The sequence below is a fragment of the Rousettus aegyptiacus genome, unplaced genomic scaffold (assembly GCF_014176215.1).
Source record: "Rousettus aegyptiacus isolate mRouAeg1 unplaced genomic scaffold, mRouAeg1.p scaffold_m13_p_6, whole genome shotgun sequence".
NCBI lineage: Eukaryota > Metazoa > Chordata > Mammalia > Chiroptera > Pteropodidae > Rousettus > Rousettus aegyptiacus.
In genome coordinates, this window is record NW_023416309.1 from 86,719,050 (window position 1) to 86,741,752 (window position 22,703).

Consider the following 22,703-nt stretch of genomic DNA (forward strand, 5'->3'; position numbering starts at 1 on the left):
AAGGCCAGTAGGCTGCATTACTACTCAGGTCTGAGCAAAGAGGTAACAGACCACGTTGCCTGAATGAGCGTTCAGCTTGCACCGATAACCCGGAGGGCGAAATCCCCGACCGCAAAGGGGAAGCGAACGCGTAGAGCGCGGCCCCCGCGCCCGCGCTGCGGGTAGGGAACGCGGCCGTTGCAGGGAGGAGTGAGGGTTGGGGGCGGAGGGCGGGTTTGCCCCAGCTCCGTTCGGGATTGGTCGGGCTCAGAGAGCCGAGTGACGATAGCCCTGGAGGACGTCTGATTTGTGTGGTGGGCGCGGGCAGGCGGGGGAAACGCATTGCGCAGGCGCAGCTGCTCGGCTCCTCTTGCCCTAGCGCTCCGGCCCAGCTCTCGCGGACAAGTCCCGGCAACGCGCCCCCCCCTCCCTTTGGGACCGCCCCCTCCCCCTTCTCGGCGTCGTCGAAGGTAAACAATAGTTGGCCGGCGAGCGCCGAGTGCGTCTCCCGCCGCCGGATTCGGCGGGCTGTGTGGGACTGGCGGGATCCCGGCCAGCCGGCCATGGCGGGGCTGTACTCACTGGGAGTAAGCGTCTTCTCCGATCAGGGCGGGAGGAAGTACATGGAGGACGTTACTCAAATCGTGGTGGAGCCCGAGCCGACGGCTGAAGAAAAGCCCTTGCCGCGGCGATCGCTGTCTCAGTCATCGCCTCCGCAGCCGTCACCGCCGGCTCTTCCTGGCGGCGGAGTCCCGGGGAAAGGCCCAGCGGTGGCAGCCGGAGAAGCTCGCGACCCTCCCCCGGACGCCGGGGCCTCGCCGGCTCCTGGCCGCTGCTGTCGCCGCCGTTCCTCTGTGGCATTTTTCGCCGTGTGCGACGGGCACGGTGGGCGGGAAGCTGCACAGTTTGCCCGGGATCACTTATGGGGTTTCATCAAGAAGCAGAAGGGATTCACCTCATCCGAGCCGGCGAAGGTTTGCGCTGCCATCCGTAAGGGCTTCCTCGCTTGTCACCTCGCCATGTGGAAGAAATTGGGTAAGTTACCTGGCTTGTTTGGCGCCCGTCTCTTTTTCAAGCAGTTGAGGTTTTGTAGTACCAGCACCGCATGGGCTCCTGGCACCAAGAGCTCTATCAAAGTGTACATTGTTGGAAATCAACACTTCTTGGTCTAATAGCACTTTCCAGGGTGGAGGTCCGGAAAAACATAGTGGCTTTGGGAAAGATAGGATTGTTGCTCCCCTGCAGTCGTTCCTCGCTTTATTTCCACCCTTCCAGGATCAGTGTGAAGCCTCCCTCTTCTTCCGTGGCTTGAGTTTGGTGGCAGCGGGGGGAAAAAGTATTTTAAACATGGCGCCAGATTTTGGCCAAAAGGTGAATTGAAGACATGTTGCTCTTTGGGCCACGCGAAGGAACCGGGAGATAGCAAAAATTAGAGTGTTTCCTTAGACTCTGTTGTAATTTTGCTCTTGAAGGACTTGTTCCTATCGGTTGCCTCCTACCCCTGGTGTCAGTTCTCCAAATTGATCCCAGGTGGCTGGTAGTTGGACTGAACTGTAGGCTAATTTAGGAAGGCTAAAATGTAATCATTTGGTGACTTATAAAGTCTTGGAAGGAATTCAGTTGTTGTGATCATAAAATGTTTTCAGGATCATTATACTTGTACTGCTTATGAAAAGCAAAAAGCGCAGAATGCGTTGTTAGCCCTTAAACTGGCCGCGGCGTTAGGAATGCGTGTTAAATTCGGCCAGGGTTTTTAATAATACAGCACATGTTTTTTGGGGGTAGTTGGCCTTAGTTATTTGCTGTCAGATAGTTCTTAACAGTTCCGAATTAAGAGTACTTGATAGTTGTAACTGCCTGTCAAAGTAGCAAGAGATAAGGGGAATTTACTGATATGTTAAAAGGAAAGAGGCTTCAAAGTCTAAAAATTCGGTGTGGTTGTAGTTTCACCTAAGCTTTAGGAATAGTTTTCTAAAGCAATCTTTCTGTACCGAGCTTATGTTATATAGTTATAGTTGCATATCCGTTTCTGTAAATGAATGACATGAATCTGTTTTAGAGAAAAGGTAATACTTTTGTCATTAAAAAAAAAATCCACTTGTTTATGGTAGCATAATGTTGCTTTATTTTCAGTAGAGAGAATAGTGTAAAGATTGGTCAAATACAGAACATTTTTTAAAGGGTATTGTGGAGTTGTAAGCTGGCTTCTTTCAAAGTCTTTTTTATTTGCCTGGCTTTCTGCCAAGAATTACTTGATTGACTCGTAGAACAACCAGTCCGCCTTTTGGAGGCGTTTCCCATCCAATCCCAGAGGCCCCTATTATGGATTTGTTTTGTTTTTGTGTAGGCGGAGCAGAGCTGGAAGCACTGCAGTATATTCCAGAAATATGCCATTTCGTTGCCTGCAATTGAAGTAGGAGTGGACAGCAAGACAAAATAGAGGAAGATTAGACACAAAGAACTAGAGTCCTGTTTATTTTGCAGTACTCTTGGAGCAATGTGGATTTGCCATATGTTTAAACTAAAAGGATAATGTATAAACCCTGTTACTTGAGCATTTTTTAATGAAGCAGGGACTATGCTTTTAAATGTGAATATGTATTTTTTTTATATATACGTACTTTTTAAATCAAGCTTTCTCTCCTATGAGCATGGTTTAGCGCCTTATATACTAGACAAATGTAAAAGTTTGCTGTGTTCTACAGCCAAACCTGTACTCCATCCTCAAAACTTGAATAGAAAAGAATATGCTGAGTAAATGGAAGTCTTGACACAGGAGATGCAGAGTTTTTTGTTTTTTTTTTTTTAATTATACTTCAGTCCCAAATTCATGGATGGCTTCTCTTTCTATAGAATAAACAAACTATAGTTTATAATCTACAGGGCCAACCCATTCTCAGCCCAACTTTAGACTCCCTGTTCAATTTTATCTGTTACCCACATATCTATCACAAAAGTCTACTCATCTTTTTTCCTAGGGCACATTGAAACATTCCATTTTCTTGAATTCCTCCTCCTCTCTCATTAAAGAAAATTGAAAGATATACTCCTGGGTCCATAAGTCAGTATGTTTTCTTCTTTGAAGAGTTGATTCTTTTGGAATTAAACATCCTTTGTTTATAATTTTGTAGTATTCGTTGGGTTATAGCAGCTGTTCTCAGGAAATGTTTTGCTCTCCGAACCCGTAGTACTTTTAAATTATTAAGGACCACAAAGAACCTTTATGTGGGCTACATCTATCTTATTTACTATTTGAGAAATTAAAACTGAGCAATTAAAAAATTTATTGATCTATTAAAAATAAACTTGTTAATATATTTTTAAATTAAAAATCACTTTTTTCCAAAATAAATATTGAAATAAGTATTCTCACATCTGTTTCTGTGTTATGTCTGTTTGCTGTCTTGTCTTGTTGAATTATATAAAGACAAGGAAGTCTCACACATGTAGCAAGAAAATGAAGAATAGTTTGCCTCCTCAGGTAATTGTGGATATTCTGTACCAAAGTGGTGTCTTCTTAGAATGGAACCTTAAACCTTATGAATGAACCTTTTGTCATTTTATATTAAGATCCATTGGTCTGTCTTGCACTTTGAATGAATATTTTATCCATGTGTGATTTTATGACATGATGCATTGGTCATTGGAAAATAATGGTTCACTGAATTATGTATATCTTCTAAATATTCATGCATTTTATTATACGATTGCAAAACAAAACATTTGTTAATATCACTGATCTCATCAGACAAGTGTTAAAATTAGGAAGCTATCAAGTTCACTATAGTGGATCCACATTTTCCAAAATGTGAGTTTTTAAGCAGCAATTAGAAATTTATTATTGGCAACAGATACTCTCAGTTGTCTCTCTTGAAGTGGAAAGCTCACATGTTGATTTTGAAGAAAATGTATGCCAAATGCCCAAGTCTTATTAACACAGTTTATTAGTCTTTCAGGTGAAAATCATGGTGCATGGAAAATGTGACTAGTTCATTTCATGACTTACACAATCACAAGTACTTTTCCTCTAGACAGCTTGTTGTGCATACTTCCCTTTTTGCCATGTCGAATGTTAAAATACTTGTATTCATAAGTGGAGGTTTAATAACATTAATTTTTATTGTGTCATCAAGAACATTCTTAAGTGGAACTAGTTTGCCTTTTTTTTTTTTTTTTAAATTGTAAGTGGGTGGCTGTGGTGAAGACAATGACTACTAGTTCATTTTGATGCCACTGTCTTTGCTCCTGCACCAGCAGTTTTACTAACCACTGTTTTTGAGTTATCAGTGCAAATGTCAACACAGTGAAAAAGGTAATAAACTCTTAGAATTATTGTGAACATAGTTTCATTCTTGTAAAGTTCACACAGACCATTGTGAGATAGCCTGTATGTTTTATCTGTCATTCAGCTGAACCTTGAGGTCTTTGAGGACAAAGATTGCTTTACAACCCATCTTATTATCTCTTAGGGCTGACCAATTCCTTGCCCAAAGTAGCTGCTAATTTTTAGTTGAAATTTCTATAGGCGTAGCAATTAAATTTTGCTTCCTTAAATTTTTTTTTACATTAAAAAAATTTCCCCTCTTTTTAAAACTGTAAAATAACACTTAAGATTTACCACATTAGCTAATTTTAGGTTTACAATTCAGTGGCAGTAAGCATATTTACAATATTGTGCAGCCATCTCCACTGTCTATTTTCAGAACTTGTTCATCGTCCCAAACAGAAACTGTGCCCATTAAACAATAATTTCCTGTTACTCTCTTCTGCAGCTTCTGGTTACCTCTTTTTTACTTTCTGTTGCTATGAATTTGCCTATTCTAGGTGCTTTGTATAAGTGGAATCATAAAATGCTTATCCTTTTGTGTCTTATTTAACTTAGCGTAATGTCTCTGAGGGTCATCCAAATTGTAGCATGTATCAGAATTTTCTTCCTTTTTAAGGTTAATAGTCTATTGTATGTATAGATCACATTTGCTTTATTCATTCGTCTGTTTATGGACATTTGGGTTGTTTCCACATTTTGGCTTTTGTGAATAATGGGTGTTGTGACCATATGTGTACAAGTATCTGTTTGAGTCTCAGTTTTCAGTTCTTTTGGGTATAAAACCTAGAGGTGGAATTGCTGGATCACATGGTAATTCTATGTTTAACTTTTGAGGGATCGCCAAACATTTCAGAGAAGCTGCGTCATTTTACATTACCCCTAGCAATGCCACAAGGGTTCTAATTTCTCCACGTCCTTTCCAACACTTATTTCCTTTTTTAAAAAATTAGCCATACTGATGAATATGAAAGGCTTTCTTATATTTTTAAGGAATTCTTCCTCTTTCTAAGCCCTTCTTGGTTTAAACTTCTCTAGCATCTTTCCAGTGCTTTTTGTACCCTTTCCAAATTTACGAAGGAAAAATTATCTAGAAACTTTTGAATAGTTTATTTTTGTCTCCAGGCAGAGGGATTTGATAAATTCATCATGGAATGAGAGAGTATATGACTATATCCTTTTTTAAAAGTAATTTTTCTTCATATTTAAAATTTTTTCATTACTTCTTGATCTTAAGTTACAGTATGTGCCTCATTTATGTATAGTCACATATATGGATGTACTATTCTTGTGGTATGCTTGCCTTCTAAGAAATAATGTTTTAAAATTTGTATACTTTTTTAGGTTTATTCATTTGAAATAATGTTCTTATTACCTCTTTAGATAGTTCAAAGAAGATAATGAACAAAGTCCATCTGTTATTCCTATGTATTATAGTTCATTGCTGTATGTTATTAAGAGAGCCAATAGAAAGATGACACATACTATTGAAAGAAATGAAATGTGATCTCTGATGTGATTAAGGAAAATTTACCGCAGTATTTGTAAAGGAAGATGAAATAACAGTTTTGTTTACTTAGTTTGACTTAAGATCAGAGCATTTTACTTTAAAGAATATGACCAAAGGAATTATGAAGAAGCAGATCTTAACCTAAATTGTTGGGTCTGGGTTTGACAGATAGTTTTCATTACCTTTAATTTACAGACAGACATATGCAGAAGGAAAATGGGAGGAGGGATAGAGGGAAAGATGGAGGTAGAATGTGAGATAGAGCTAAATTAAAAAAAAAAACTTAAATTGTGGAATTTTAAACCTGTGTCTTTGTTTTAGTTTGGTATTTTTCAGTTTTTACTATCAAGGACCTTCACCCTCTTACACATTACATGATCTGGAAGAGTTTGCCATATTTATCAAGTACTAAGTTTTTCCATTTTTGTTAATCATTTATTACTTTTGATCAGTATAAGATAATTTTTGCTACGACGTTGTTGCATATATCAATAGTTCATTATTTTTTATTACCAGATCGTATTTCATTGTATAGGTAAACCACAATTTGTTTATCCATTCACCTATTGTTGGACTTTTGGGTTGTCTGAAGTTTTTGGCTATGATGAATAAAGCTGACATAAAGTGTTTATTTATAGTGGAAGTCTACTAATAAATGTAGAAGGAATGATAAAACTAGAAAAATCACATTTGGTAACCATCACAATGATTGATTCAGGTAAGAAACATCAATGAATGGTGAAATAGTGGGTGAAAATTTGAGGAACAGAGTTATATTAGCTTCCTAGAGGTGCTGTAACCAACTAGCATAAATTGGGTGGCTTAAAACAGCAGACATTGAGTGGTTTCTCATGGTTTTGGAGGCCAAAAATCTGAAATCAAGGTGTCACCAAGGCTGGTTCTTTTTTGGAGTTTCAGAGGGAGAATCTGTTCCATGCTGTCTCCTAGCTTCTGGTGGTCGCCAGCAATCCTTGGCATTTCTTGGCTTGTAGAGGCATCACCCATTCTCCACTGTCTTTATATCACTTCCTCTGTCTGTCTTCTTCCCTTCTATTCTCTTTTCAGGACACTTGTCTTTGCATTTAGGTCCCACTCTAATCCAGGATGATCTCTTCTTAAAATTTTAAACCCAATTACATCCATGAAGACCCCTTTGCCCAAATAAGGTCACATTCACAGGTTCTGGGTGGACATGTATTTTTTTGGGGAGGGGGTACCGTTAAACCCGCTATAAGGATATTTACATTGTTTCAGATTATCTTCCTATGAAATATTTATTGATTACATAAGGAAAAAGATCATAGTGGAGAAACATGATGAATATTACCTTAATCAAGTGATCAAAGTGATTATTTTTAATGGGACAAACTGAAATTGTACACTGCCTGCACTGAGATCATATTTAACATTTCTGTGATATTCCTGCCAAAATGTATAATCTGAATTACAAACATGAGGAAACTTGAAACAAACCCAAATTGAGAGACATTCTGAAAATGATTGGCCTAGTATTACTAAAACCCATCAAGGATACACTGAAAAATTATTCCAGATTGAAATAGACTAAATAGGTATAGGTAGATATAATAAAGGATTCTGAATTTTATTCTTTTATTATAAAGCGTATTATTAGGATAATTGAAATTTGAATGAGATTTGCGGATTAGATGGTAATGGTATCCATGTTAATTTCCTGATTTTGACGGTTGTTTCTGCTTATGTAGGAGAACACCTTTGTAGGAATTAGATACTATAATATTTGGGAGTGATGGGATATCTTATCAGCAGTTTACTTTCTGTTGGTTTAAGAAAAAGAAATTCTTTAAATTATTCATGCAAAAAGAAAAAGTAAACCTGAAGAAATTGGTCTCAGAAAGATCAGGAACCTCCGGGAACCTAGGTAGCAGTTTCATTGAGGCCCTGCTGCTGGATGCATACCAGGAAGCCAAGGCCGTATTTATTTATTTCAGTAAAGAGAATAAATCAGAATCAGCAGCTGCATTTGGAATCACCATTTACTTGATTATGATCCACTGTCATTTTCCAAGAGCTATTAGACTTTTGCAATGGTCAAACTATAGAATGGAATATATAGGATAGCACTCCTGCTTTCATGTTTAAATGGTGACATCAGTCTTTGTGATTCTTTAAGAAATGTGGTAATGCTTTTAATTTACTCTTTTGAAGAACAGTATCATTGGCGGAGTGCTCCAAAGTCTTGCACTTGGCCTTTTTTTTTTTTTTTTTTTTTTTTTTACCTTGATAGGCTTCTAGACCTATCAATTAAGAGCTATAAGGGGAAGCTATTAGTTGCTACGATTATTCAGGGACTAGACTAGCTGTTTAGTTTAGGTTTGAGATTTCACTGGGTTTGAGATGGGCTGGATTCAAAGTCCTATTTAGTACTTGACCTCCTTAGCTCTTGACTAATGAACTGTGGCTGTATTCTGTAGCCCCATAAATCTTATACTTGAGCCATTCATTCAATAGTTACTAAATATGGGTATTTCTCATTCTTTGGTGTACAGCTGCATATGAAAATGGCCACATATCACTTAGAAGAAGGTTAATAAATAGTTCTTTAAACTTGTAAGTTTTGTTTTGTTTTGTTTCTTGTTTTGTTTTTGGTTCTTTGAATCAAATACGTTCTTGTGAGCGAACGTTCTGGAAATTTAATTTTTCTTCTGCCTGATTTGTCAGTTAGGTAACCCTGCCAACTTTGCTTTTGGTAATTAACTCCTGATCTCTGCCACCTCAGGGTTCTTCCATCCCTACAGAGATCAGGGAACGCATTTTAGTTGCAGCATCTTATTAGTATTCCTTACCTAGAGGGAAGAGTCAATAAAATGTGTTTAAAAGATTTTGGTGTTTCTCTAATTGCTTCCTTAAGCATTAAAGTTGAAGAGAGAGTCTTCTGAGCCTTTCTTGGTTTGGATAAGTGGGATGCATATGCATATGATAGATTTAATCTAAGATCTCCCCAGGTCCTTGACTTGTTTCCTCTATATTATTGTGTTAGTTTTCTAGCTTGCCTTAATGCAGTGTCAAAAATTGTTTGGCTTAAAGTAAAACAATGGAAATTTGTCTCACAGTTCTAGAAGGCCAGAAATCTAAAATCGGGATGGTGGTAGGGCCATACCCTTTACTGTAAAATCTCTAAGGGGAATCCTTTGTCACCTCTTCTCATTTTTGGTATTTACTGGCAATAACCTGACATTCCTTGACTTGTAGATGTATCACTCCAGTCACATGGCTGTTTTCTCTCATGTGTCTTCATCGCATCTTCCTTTTGTTTATCCCTGTGTACAAATTTACTCTTTTCATAAGAACACCCCATTTCCAAATAAAGTCACATTCTCATTAGCTGGGTGTCAGGATTCCAACATAAATTTTTGAAGGGATAATTCATTCCATAACAATCATATTAATCTTCATTTCTCAGAATCATTGGTATCTTAGGCCAATATTGGGTCTATTTTTGCATTAGCTGACCTAGAACAGTTTTAACCATAGTTATAAGTTAGTATGCTGACTGCAGACTATCTGCTTACTTTTTTCTTTATTGATAAATTCACCCATGAACTGTTTGGTTACCATCTGTAATATGAACAAGAGTCCTGATGCCTTCTGCCCCTTATTGGTTCCATAACTGACTGACATTTTTCTGAGGACCAGTTGCCTGCAACCTACTCTGTGGTATTAGTTCTGCATGACAGTTCTTTGAAAATAACACATACTAACTCAGTCTGATGCAGGACAGGGGTGCATACCCTCCTTCCCCTAGTGGAGACTCAAGCCCTGCATTGAGAGTGGGAGAGTGAGGGTTCTTGACTGTGTGCAGGAAAGAATTCAAGCACATGCCAGAGTTAGAGACAAAATGAGTTTATTGGAGAAGGAATAATGCTCCATGAATGGCTGTTCATAGACAGAATGAGAGGCAGAGCCAAATTAAAGTTTATTAGAGAAGGAATATGCTGTATAGAAGAGCATGTTTTCCTCTCAGAGACAGAAAATGAGAGAAACAGGCCGTGAGTGTTGGAGGAATTCAGTTTATACGTCATTCTTAGTTTTTATGGATTAGTTTAAAGACTTTGTTTACATGTTTTCCTTTGATAGTATGGGTAATGCAACATGAAAGGCATACTAGCAACCTCAGCCTTTGTTCTATAGGTTCCCCATGGTTGGGCTGTAGGGAATGAAGGGTTGGGTTTATTTTGTAAACTGTATGACTTAAAGACTGTTTTCCTTTCATGGTGTGGCTAAATAGTTTGTTAGTAATCCCAGCAGGAATCTTTCTTTATTCTGTAGGCCTCTCTGTGTTCTGGCAGCAGCCCAGTTATAGGCTCTGGTTTAAAAGTAGTCAATTTATGTAGTTCTCATGCCTCTTCCCTGTATTAAGTCTACAGTAAGGAGAGAAAAGAACTTGGAAATTTATTGGAAGGACATTAGGTAGTTCACAGGTCTGAAAATAGACAATCAGGGTATCTCTGGGGCTCTAGGTGACAGGAACTAGTCGAAACTCATTGAAAGGTTTTAGCCTCTGGAGTAAATCAGCTCCAGTATTTTTCTGGCTTATGCTTTTCTAAGACTCAAATATCTGAAAGAGTTTGACTTAGTTTAGGTCATTTCTCTGCCATAGGCCAGGAGATAGCAAGTTTTGCAGTTCCAATAAGCACTGCTTGCAGTAGAGGGAGTCTGTGTGTACTCCATATCAAAATCAGGATGCTAGTACTGGAAAGGAGAAGTGGGTGCTGGACAAGTGTGCAGTATATATAGCACTATAAATAAGGGCTAAAATGAAAGCAACATAGCCTTTTCCTTCATTTGGATTATTTCCTAAGGGAGGAAAATTTCTCAAAGCTGAATTATTTGGTTAAAGAATATATCTTTTTAATGGTTGTTGATATACATTTTTAGATTGCTTTCCTGAAGGTTTTTACAGCACTACTTTGGCATTAGCATTCTGTGAGAACTCTTAGCATAGTGATTCAGTGTATGTTGTATTATCTGGAGTTTGAATCCCAGTTTCTCCACTTGCTACCTGTGTGACCTTGGGTAGAACCTCTGTGCTAGAGCATCCTCATTTCTAAAATAGAGAATGATAGTACCTCCCTCTTGAGAATTAATTGACTCAGTATATATTAATTGGTACATGGTAAGTACACAAATACCCCCAGTTTTAAATTTATCACAGAGAACATGCACATTCTATACTTAAATAGCCTTACTTTAGAAATTTTATATTTTTACGTTATAAAATTTATCAGTCTTTGTTTTAATGGCTCATGCAGTTTCTTGCTTAGAATACTTAAGTCAGTTCATATACTCTCTGATACTGTTTTTTTAAATTGCTCTTAGTTTTAAGTCATTTTTTTAAAAATTACAAGATTCAAGTGTAAAGTAGAAAACAAGGAAGACTAATTAAGGAAGAGAAAGTATAAAGATGTCAGTTCCTTACTATTTAAATTAACTGCAGTTTCAATCAGAAACTTAACAGGGTTTGTTTTTTAATTTTGCAAGTTGTTTATAAAATTCATCTGGAAAAAATTTAAGAGGATATTGAAAAAGAAGAATATTTAAGGAATACTTGAATTCCCAATTATTAAAAAGTACCATAAATAGATTAGTAGGATGAGTCCAGAAATAGATCTGAGGCAAAATGTAGCATATGATAAAAGGTGACATTTCAAATGAATAGGGAAAGCAGTCAATATTTTTAGATCATTGCAGAATATCTCTTTGTACATATTAATGCTTTTGACCTAAAATGTGATTCAAATAATGTTGATATTGTATCTTTGAATATCCTTTTATTTTTAGCTCTTTTTCTCCCTTTTTATTTTGCTTTAGGCGCATTTTGCAGATAGCCGAATTGCATGCTGTAGGTAAATTTTGTTTTTTATCTTAAGCACATCTTTCTAAATGAGCTTAAGAAGCTTCTTTCTGGAAGTTCACCTCATTCACCTTTATTGTGATAATAGTTTTTTTTTTTAGGTTCTTTGCTGCAGAAAACAATTTATTTTAGCCTGTTTAAAACGGTTTTAGCAAAAGCTGTAGTTAACCCACAAAATAATTGAAATGGCTAAAGAAACATGCAGTATACTCTAGGCTAAGCTTTTAGGAATGATGTCTGTAACCAAACTGCAAAACTGGATGGGCTAGGGAGCTGTCTTCTGTGATCTATGCCTGCAAAATTGATGCCTTCTTCCTTTTTTTAAAATCTTAACTTTAAAAAAAATTGGGAAATATAACATGGTGTATTCATTGAAAAGCCCATACAACATAAATGTACAATTTAATGAATAATAATAAAATCAACACCATTTGGTTAAGAAAGAGAACATTGCTTGCACTGCAGAAGGCCCTGTATGTCTTTTCTGATCTTATATTTCCATCTCCCCCAATGGATAACCACAATCCTGACTTTTGTGGTGATAGTTCTGTAGTGATTTACTTATTTTTCCTAGTAGTTTTACCACTTATGTGTAAGTATGATTGTTTGTTTTTATAGAAAATCATGCTAAATATATTTTATATCATGCTTCTAGTTATGTAATCTCTTGTCATGTTGAAAGACATTTGGGTTGTTGCTCATTTTTAGCTCATATGAACAGAACATTCATATGTATTGTGTGTACAAGTACATTAATTTTTGGTGTGTACCTAGGGTTGGGTAGAGAGTAGTCCAAGAGCATATGTCTTTCTGTGTAATAGATATGCCTAGATGTTTTCTGAAGTGATTGTACCAGTTTATACTCCCACCAGTAGTTGATGATAGAACATGTTGCTCTACATTTTTAACCACATGTACTTTTGTCAGACTTTAATTTATGCAATATGATGATTATATAGTAATATCTCATTGTGGTTTTAAACTTGTATTTCCCTGTTGATTGAAGAAGCTGAATACATTTGTATAGCTTTGTTTTTGCTTTTGACTGTTTGGGTTTCATCTTCTGTGAAAGACCTGTTCAATCAAGCCTTTTTCCATTTTTCTGTTGGGTAGTCTGATTGATTTGATTTGTAGGAGCATTTTATATGTTCTGGATACATTTCCTTTGGAGTGCACATGCATGTAAGTGTGTATGTGTTTGTGTGTGTGTATATATATGTATGTATGTGTATGTGTGTGTGTGTGTGTGTGTGTGTGTGTGTGTGTATGTAGGGGAGGAGAGAGGGGGAGAGAGAGAGAGAACGGAAACAAATATATCCTCTTCCATTCTGTGAGTTGTCTTTTCACTCTAGTAATAATGTCTTTTGATGAATAGAAATTCTTAATTTATTTTATTATTATTTTTTAACCCTAACCCTCAGAAATTCTTAATTTTGATGGTGGTACAACTTCACAATTATTTTCTTTAATTGCTAGTCCAGTCTTAATCTTTAGGAAATCCTTCCCAACCTTGAGATCATGAATATATCTTCCTATATATTTTCTGAGCATTTTAGCTTTGCTTTTCATGTTACGTCGTTAATGTTCGTAGAGTTGATATTTTGGGTTTGGCATCAGGGATCCAAAGATATTTTTTTGTTGTCCCGATTTTATTTATTGAATGTCTATCCTTTCTCTACTCTTCATATGTTAAGTTGTCTAAATATGCATGCGTTTGTTTCTGTACTCATTATTCTTTTCTATTGGTCCACTGGTTTACAGCTTTTCTATGAAGGTCTTGGTAGAGATTTGTTAGCATTGTTCCAAGATATACCTTTTGCTTCTATTGTGAATCGTATCACTTTTTTAAGTTGTATTTTGTAATTTTTCTTTACCTCTTTACAAAAATAGAATTGATGTGTTGTATAACAATATTTATATCCAATAACTTTATCAATCCCAATAATCTTTCGATAGATTCTTTTGATTTTTCCATAAATGTTTTCTTGGAGGGCCATTTTCTTTTTGCACATTCCTTGGTGTCTCTCACGCTGTTTGCTTTTCTTAAATAATGGTTGTAACAACAAAAATAACATTTATTGAGCACTTAGTATTGCAGGTGGTTTTACATAATGTATATATGTGTATGTATGTTTATATGAATTTCTCCTTTCATCAGTATTGGCGAAACATTCGTGAAGTTTATTTCATATACTGCAGGCAGCCCTCTGCTATGAGTAACAGGGCCTTCTGTAGGGTGGATTCCATCTGTGGAAATGGATGGGGAGATGTGCTGTAGGGTTCAAGAGATGTTTTTTTCAGTATATATAATATTGAAAAAGGCAAGATATATAGCAGTCTGAATATATTAGTGAAGCCTTGTGGCTATGAAAGTTGTGTGGCACCCTGTTCAGCTTTTTGGACCCATATTTCTTCTCATTTCCTCAACCCCTTTGGGACTCTGATGTTCCTATCAACAGATACACTACTTTCTTTAAGAGGGGTAGTATAGTTGGTAGCATCTTAGGAACTAAAATGTTTCATGTTTTACTGTGCAGAGACTTTAGGTACTGATCTAGCTCCTACCGTTTTAAGTTAACCTATCAAACTTCTACCATCCATTCCTGCCTTCAGCCTTTTCCACTGCCTCTGAGTTAGAGCTTTTCTGGGACTCTGTTAATGGGGAAAACTGATATAATGCTTTCTTTACTGATTATAAGTTTTCCATTCTGAATTTTTCCTCAATGTAATACCATTTGTTTAAACTTTCTAGAATTCCTCAGATTTGTTTATGATCCTTTTTTTTGTTTGATGACTGCTGTGGGCCTTTTCAAATATTTATATTCTGTCCTTTCAGTGGGAGGATCCTGTTCTTTCGAGGGGAGAATATGTCATTGTTTGGAGTTCGTCTGCTATCTTGAACTATAAGTTGTAGTTTAGTATTACAGAGTATTTCAGAATTTTTAAATGAATGAATTTAGTCAACATATGTTTTATAATTAAATATGGGGGGGGGTCTCTGCCACTTAAATATTTGGGTTATTGTGAACAAATTTTTTAACCATTCAAAGTATTGATTTCCTCATCTGCAAAATGAAAATAATGGGAATAATTTTACCTATCCCATGGTTTTGTTTCAAATATTACTTGAGATAATACACGTAAAGCTCTTATCACAGAATCTGGTACACAGTAAATATTCAATAAATGCTGTTTGTTAGGCTTGACTATTCAAAAGCTATTTCAAAAACAAATCACAAAAGGGGGAAAAATGGTGTAGTTGATAGAGGCTCTGTTCATCCCTCTGGCGACCAAATAAAAGTTGTGACAGAAACAAGGAGCAAACAGCAAGGAAAATTGCTTGGGATCTAGATGAACAAGCCATACAAGTAAGGAAAGAACTAAGAAGTCACCCTGCAATGACAGAAGATAGGATAGGGCAAGGACATGATGCTGCCAGTCCCAAGATGCTGAATGGTATCGAAGCTATGGTAAGTGGCAGCGGAAACTGCAGATCCCTCTTAAAGGGGCCGTGTCCACAAGCGGTGATGGACCTACTTGCTCTGAGCACCAGCGCTGGTTCAACTGCACAGGGGACACCAGGGACTTTCAGAGGAACACTTAGTTGTCGGAGTGAGGGCCAAGGCAAGACTCACTCTGTACAAGAAGTGCTAGCAATAACCATTGTTCCTCTGTTGAGCCCTCCCTCATTCCAGTACGCTGGACACAATGCTGCCGTGGTGGAAACATCATCAAACTGGATAACAAAGGTTGCTCTGCCCAGAGGATTCCCTGAAACTTCTCCTCCCCTAACTCACGGCCCTACCCAAGCCACATCCAAATGTATCCTCACTTTAGTAAGGTGCCTCTTGTTGAGCAGCACCTAGACTCACATTGGTGGGAGCTCGGTTTCTGGTGTGGCCTCTTGAGGCGACTATAAGCACAGCATCTCTGGATTGCTTGCTGAATCTTAGCAGGTGGTTCCTGGAGGGGCATAGGCTGTGGCTAAATTTGGCCTGCAGCTGAACCCCTCTCAGTACTGTGCTACTGGACACCTATTACACAAAGCCACACTAATAAGACTGAGAGACTTAAGAGCTTTGCTTAAGTACATAGAAACAAACAATGAAAGGCAGCCAAAATGGGAAGACAAAGAAGCAGAACTATATGAGAGAACGGAACAGAGAATCGGAGTAAAGCAGTCTAACAGATGCAGAGTTCAGAACACTGGTTATAACGATGTTCAGGGAACTTTATGGGAAGTGAACATGAATTCAGTGAGAACTTCAAAAAAGAGATAAAAAAGAAAACGTAAAAGTGGAAATGGAAATTATAAAAGTGAACCAGTCAGAAATGAAGAACACATTATCTGAGATGAGAAGTATATTAAATGGAATAAACAAAGTGAATAAAGAGGAGGATCAAATGACCTATATAGAGGATGAGAAAGCCAAGGACACTCAATCAGAATGGTAAGAAAAAAGAAGCCAAGACTATAATAATCATTTAAAGAGCCTATGGGACACTATTAAAGGTAAAAATATCCACTTCATAGGGGTACTGGAAAAAAAGGATGTTGAAGAGCTATTTGAAGAAATAACGATGGAAAACTTCCCTAACCTGGTGAGGGAAATAGACATAAAACCCCAGGATGCTCAGATAGTCCCAAAAACCAGGGTCCCAAAGAGGCTACACCAAGACACATCATAATTAAAATGCTGAGGGTTAAATACAAAGAGAGAATCTTAAAAGCAGCTAGAGAAAAACAGATAATTACTTATAAAGTAACACTCATAAGACTAGCAGCTGATTTCTCAAAAGAAACTATACAGGACAGAAGGGCTTGGCACAAAATATCCAACGTGATGAAGACCCAGGATCTACAACTAAGAATACTTTATCCAGCAAAGCTATCATTTAGAGTTGAAGGATAGATAAAGAGCTTCCTAGACAAAAATAAGCTAAAGGAATTTATCATCACCAAACCAGTATTACAGGAAATGTTGGAGGGACTTATTTAAGTAGAAAAAAATGTGTTAAAAACAGGAATAAAGAATGGTAATACCTACAGTTCTATCAACAAGTACCTCAAATGGAAAAGAATTAAGTGCTCTAACCAAAAGATAGAGTGGCCGAATGGATAAGAAAAGAAGATCCCTACATATGTTGCTTACAAGAGACTCATTTCAGGTTAAAAGACACAGGCTAAAAGGAAGAGAATGGAAAAAGTTATTGCCTTGATGGACTTAGAGGGTATTGCACTGATTGAAATGGGTTGGATAGAGAAAGACAAATTTCTCATGATTCCCCCTACATGTGGAATCTAAAGAACAAAATCAACAACAAAAACAGTGGAAATAAACTCATAGATACAGAGAATATTTTGAAGGATACTAGATGGGAGAGGGTTTGTGGAGGAGGGGGGAGAAGAGCTCAAAGGGATTAAGAGGTACAAATGGTTAGTTGCAGAATAGACGTAGATATGTAGAGTATAGCATGGGGAAGATGGTTAATAATGTAATAAATATGTAAGGGGGAAGAGGAGTACTATATTTAGTGGGGTGATGAGTTAATGTGGATCTCTGATTACTATGCTGTACAACTAAAACTGGTATATTATTGTATGCCAACTATAATTAAAAAACAACTCAAATTGTACAATGTAAATACAAAGAACTAGTTGTCTATTATATTCCAATAAAGATGGAAAAAAATCATATAGCTTTTTCTGAAAATCTTTTTGAAAAGAGATTCATAAATAGGTACTGGGCTACTGGCTCTACTTATGCTACATAAAAGTATCAAAACTCTTTAACACATCCTTGCCACTAAATGTAGTTAGGGCTAATACTTATGATGAACTAGTAAGTATAGCCATTAATATTTTTCTCCTAGGATTGGTTTGATGGTTGTAATGTAGTTGTATTATTTATAAAATTAATTTATCAATATATTCATGAAGAGATTAACCTAAGTCCTTTAATAGCTTTCAAAATATTTTTCTTAAAAATGTTCCAGTGTTAATTCAAATTTTAACATGTCAGTTCAGCACATGTTGCGATTTTTATTGTGATACTGTATTAGTATTAATACCTGGAAAAATAAAATTTTTATTTCTTATTACAGCAGAATGGCCAAAGACGATGACGGGTCTTCCCAGCACGTCAGGGACAACTGCCAGTGTGGTCATTATACGAGGCATGAAGATGTATGTAGCTCATGTGGGTGACTCAGGGGTGGTTCTTGGAATTCAGGATGACCCGAAAGACGATTTCATCAGAGCTGTGGAAGTAACACAGGACCATAAGCCAGAACTCCCCAAGGAAAGAGAACGAATTGAAGGACTTGGTGGGAGGTAATCATTGTGCTGTTCTGTCTTTCCTCTCTTGGTCTGGTTAGTCCTTTTCTGCTTTAATAAGGAGATGGACCTAATTCTCCTTCTTAATGAAGTGACTTTCTTGGTATCACAGGTTTTTAGTTTGCCTGATAAAGTACCCATGTGCATTTATATTTATCTCATTATATTGAATTGACTATTTCATTTCTGATAATGGCTCCAAAAGGAATAGCATTTTAGTAAGACTCAAGGAACAACACATAGAAGGATTTATTAAAAACCTTTTACATGAATACTGTTCAACATGACCTTTAGATTCTGAACAGAGCAGCCTTTAGAGTTTCAGAGTAGAACAGTTTGAATCTGGCTTTGGGAATAGAATTTTATTAGAATTGATCTTCAGCTTTTTTCTTTGATTTCTAGTCATATGTGCTGTATACCTTTCTTCTTTTCTTTGTGTCAACTTTATTATCTCAATATGTAGAGAGTTTAACTAAAATTGACTTCAGCATACTATTTTTATGATAAAAACTAAAATGTAAGATTGTTCTAAAAAATAAAGGAATGAATAATATGAGAATATTTAAAAATAATCCCAATACTAATTTGTAAAAATGGAATCTGAGACAAGGTAAATAGAATTCACTGTTTTCTAAATAATCATTCTAACTAAAGCCTTACCATGATATTATTACTTTCCTCTCTTTTATTGAATCGGAACTGTCTTTAACAGAAAAATAAGAAACTAGAGAAAAGAATTGATATTCTTAAACTATAAGGAGTTCAAATAAAATCACCAAGGAAAACACTAAAACATTGCCACCCTCACATAGAATAAAGGAGAGAAAGTTTGAAAAACAACAATAAAAGTGCAAAAGTAATAAACATGACAAAATGCTTAACATTATTGAAATGAAACTCTATGTTCTTCTATTGGGTTAGCAAAGATTAAAAACCAGAGAGGTAGTCTGGTTTTACTTTTTTTTGTTGAAATGGATATCCTGGTGGTAAGATTAAAAGTTGCTATGACCTGTATAGAATATAATACATACCAGTAGCTTTAAATGTTTATAGACTCAATAATTTCAAGAACCTAAAGAAGAAATCTGAAATATGGACCAGAATATCTGAAAAGTGTTATTGATTGCAGCAATGTTTAATGACTGTTAAAGGCTGGAAATAACTTGAAAGCCCAACAGCTGGAAGATGGTTAAGTATACTATAATACATGAATTCATAACATTAAATATGTTATAACCATTAAAATGATGTTTATAGATATATTTTTTAAAATCATAGTGTTACGTTTGAAAAGTTTCAAACGTAGGTAGAGTACTATAATGAACCCCCATATAATGGGGAATTTTTATAATAGGAGAATGCCTATTGGTCACAGAATAAGTAGGATATAAAATTATATTTATGGTCAATCTCAACTGTGTAGAGAAATAAGAACAAGATAGAAATACACCAAATGTTAACAATTTTCTGAGTAATGATTTTCTTATACATCTGCACATGCACACACTTTTTTAATGGTAGCTTTTGGCTAAAACTTAGCATAAGATAATTTGCTATAGAAGGTTTCTCAATTTCTGCTGTCCCACAGGGCCACCCAGTTCCTGCCTTGTTCTACTTGCACAGCCTTTCCCACTATCAACATCCTGTGCCAGAGTGGTACATTTGATACAATCTGTGACCCTACATTGACAGATCATTATCATCCAAAGTCTATAGTTTACATTAGGTTTGCTCTTGGTGTTGTACATTGTAGGGTTTTGACAAATGTCTAATGACATGTATTTACTGTTATGTCATCCATCATATAGAATAATTTCACTGTCCTAAATAAAATGCTCTGTGTTCTGCCTATTTATCCCTTTCCACCTTACTCCTGGCAACCACTGGTCTTGTTATTGTTTACATAGTTTTGCCTTTTCCAAAATGTCATTTAGTTGGAAATCATGTAGTATATAGTCTCATACATGATTTTGTGACATAGGCAATGGTCATTTGTAAAATGCTGGTTCGCTGAGTTATACAGATCATCCAAATATTAACATGTTTTATAATATACTGGCATATCAGATCATGTAACCTCTCAAAAACTCTACTGTATATACATAGTCTTATTATGAAAATAATTTTGACCTTGCAGACTCTGGGGGACTCCCAGAGGCTCCTGAACCATGTTTTGTGAGAACCATGTTTCTGTTACTTGTATGGTTTCATCTTTTACGTTTTAATCAGTCTCTGGAATTTTAAAATCCAAGCTATGTAGTAGGGATATAAGTTATTTTCTTCTTTTTCCTCAATGGCCACTAGTAACCACTTGAACAGTTATACATCTTTAATTACTAGGCATAAAATCTTTCACTGAGAAGATGACATTGAGTTTACCTTTTTCAAATACTGTTTTTCTGGTTAAGATAAATATGGAATGTCACCTCTGTTAAAAGGCAATATTGCTCATTGTAGAATGACCCTTGAGTGGAGCTGTATCTGGATAGGGAAGATTTCGAATGGACCATATTATAAATTTCGGTTGGGAAGCACAGACCTTAGCTGCCCTGTGTACATGCAGGTTGATTTGTACAGGGATCAGGAAGCCGGGGCTATTTATTACAAGACACTGATTCCTATGAAACTTACCTGTGGCATGTGATGCTTACTGGTGGTTGGGGGGAACTATAGCAAGGCTCCTAGATTTCTGTAAGGGTCACTGCCGAAGACAATACAATTGAAGCAGCCTGCTGGCATGCTGTGTTTCCTGTCCTGTATCCCTCAAAGTGAAACGAGCCTGGTTTCGTGCTACATATAGTATTTGACCCTACGAGTGTGCTGGTCAGTCTGTATCTGAGACTACTGCTGGTAGTAATGCAAAGTGGGCTTTGTAATTATAAACTGAACTCTTGGATATATTTTTTTTTTCTGGTCTTTTATTTTTTTATACTGTATGTTCATATACCAATACCATACTTTTTTTAATTGAGGCTTTATTATAATTTTTAACATTGGTAGGCCTCATCCCTTCTCATTAATCTTTTAAAAAATATTTTTTCTTGACTATTCTTGCTTTATTTTTCTATATGAAGTTTTAAATTATATATTGATTTTAATAACTTAAATAGAGTTTATGTTTTTTGTCTTATCTCTTAAAATACCATCTGGATAGTTGGACAGATGCTCTTTGCCATTTGGGAGCAGGTGTCTTTCTGCACAAATTGAGCTGTTTTATTATAAGTTATTTCCTCCTGTCCCTCTGTGTCACCCTAGGCAGTTGGCCAGTGCTCTGTTTTTCCAGCCTTCTGTTGCTGCTCAGTCAGCTTTCTGCATATCAGGCTGTTTCTTTGTGTATGCCTCTGTGCTTGCGTATGCCTTTTAATCATACAGGACAACAGCGAGGAGTGCAATAAAAGCAGCATTTTTTTTATAATATGGCTTTGTTTTTCTGATTCTGGATTTAAAACTTTGTTTTAACCAGTGCCTTATTTTTTCTTTTCCCCTCAAAAAAACATAGAAACCATAATGTTTTTTTAATATTAAGTATCAGGAGAGCTCCTAGTAGTTATATTGGAAGCAATTTGAGTAGCTTCTATAATTACTTAAGTATTAAATCTTATTTTTTTTAGGGAGCAGGTTTAAGAAAAGGACAATAGGGCTTAAGGTGTTATGAAGGCAGAATGTTGATGTCTCTTCCTGTAACTCTTATGTGTCATAGTTGCTTCTGAATAGTACTTTTAATCTTTATTCTCTAGTTTGCTTTTTGAGAGTCAGCATTGAAGAAAGCATAATATAGGACTGCCTTTGATATTTTTACTCTTGTTATGACCTAGAACAATGTCGAATTGCGAATTAAAGTGGTTCTTAAAAGGGATAGTAAATGAGCATCTCTCTTGAATTTCTCTTCTATGTTAACATTGACAGCATTTTCTTATAATTCTGTACTCACTTCATTCCTCCACTTGTGCTATCTGGTATAGTCACCACTAGCTACATATGGTTATTTAAATTTAAATATAAATAAACAATTAAAAATTCAATTTCTCATTTGCACTAGCCACATTTACAGTGCTCAGTAGCCACACATGGCTAGTGGCTACTGTATTGGACAACGCAGAGTAAACATTTTCATCATTGCAGGAAGTTTCATGAAATAGCTGCTGAAATATCCTGGCCTGCCTTCATGAGATGAGATTGTTTTCTACTTTAGAAAGAAGATTGAGGCTATTCTTCTCCTCCCATATTCATGGTTTTTTTGTTCCAATGAAGATTGGTCTTTTCTCATTTATAAGGTTTATGCCTTTATTTTGCTTCTCTTAGGATTTTTATTCCATTTGTTATTTCTTCTATTATCATCATTCCTTTGAGTTTGAGGAGAGATATAAAAGCCTTAGCTAGAGGTGAATCAGCTGGCTGTTGCTGAGGTGTACAGCATTTCATAGTGACATTCATTTGGAGGTAGTCACCATTATTTGTCTTGTCTTCAGTTTTCCATATCTTGAAGCCAGTTTAGTTTTAATGTTTATCAAGTTTAGTGGGATAGAGTCATGCTACTCAAATTCAAATAGCAAACTAATAAGAGACTCATGTGTCAGGACATTAGGTTGTCATAGTACTTGTTGATAATGAGAAAAGTAACCGACAAGAAGACCACATATTGTCAGCTGACTTGCTATAG

General features: G+C 36.4%; 1 protein-coding gene across 3 annotated transcripts in view; it reads left to right on the forward strand.

Annotated features, from left to right (window-relative positions):
* The first annotated feature begins 316 nt into the window (after positions 1–316).
* The window catches only part of PPM1D (protein phosphatase, Mg2+/Mn2+ dependent 1D), a 44,762-nt gene continuing 22,375 nt past the window's right edge, over positions 317–22,703 (forward strand). The window contains exons 1-2 of one of the 3 annotated variants that reach the window (XM_016143374.2): positions 317–1,014; positions 17,812–18,040. In XM_016143374.2, the coding sequence (XP_015998860.1) occupies positions 543–1,014; positions 17,812–18,040 (701 nt within the window). In that variant the 5' untranslated portion in view covers positions 317–542. The remainder of the gene's footprint in view (positions 1,015–17,811; positions 18,041–22,703) is intronic. The other 2 variants (XM_016143375.2, XM_016143376.2) reach the window with 2 other exon arrangements.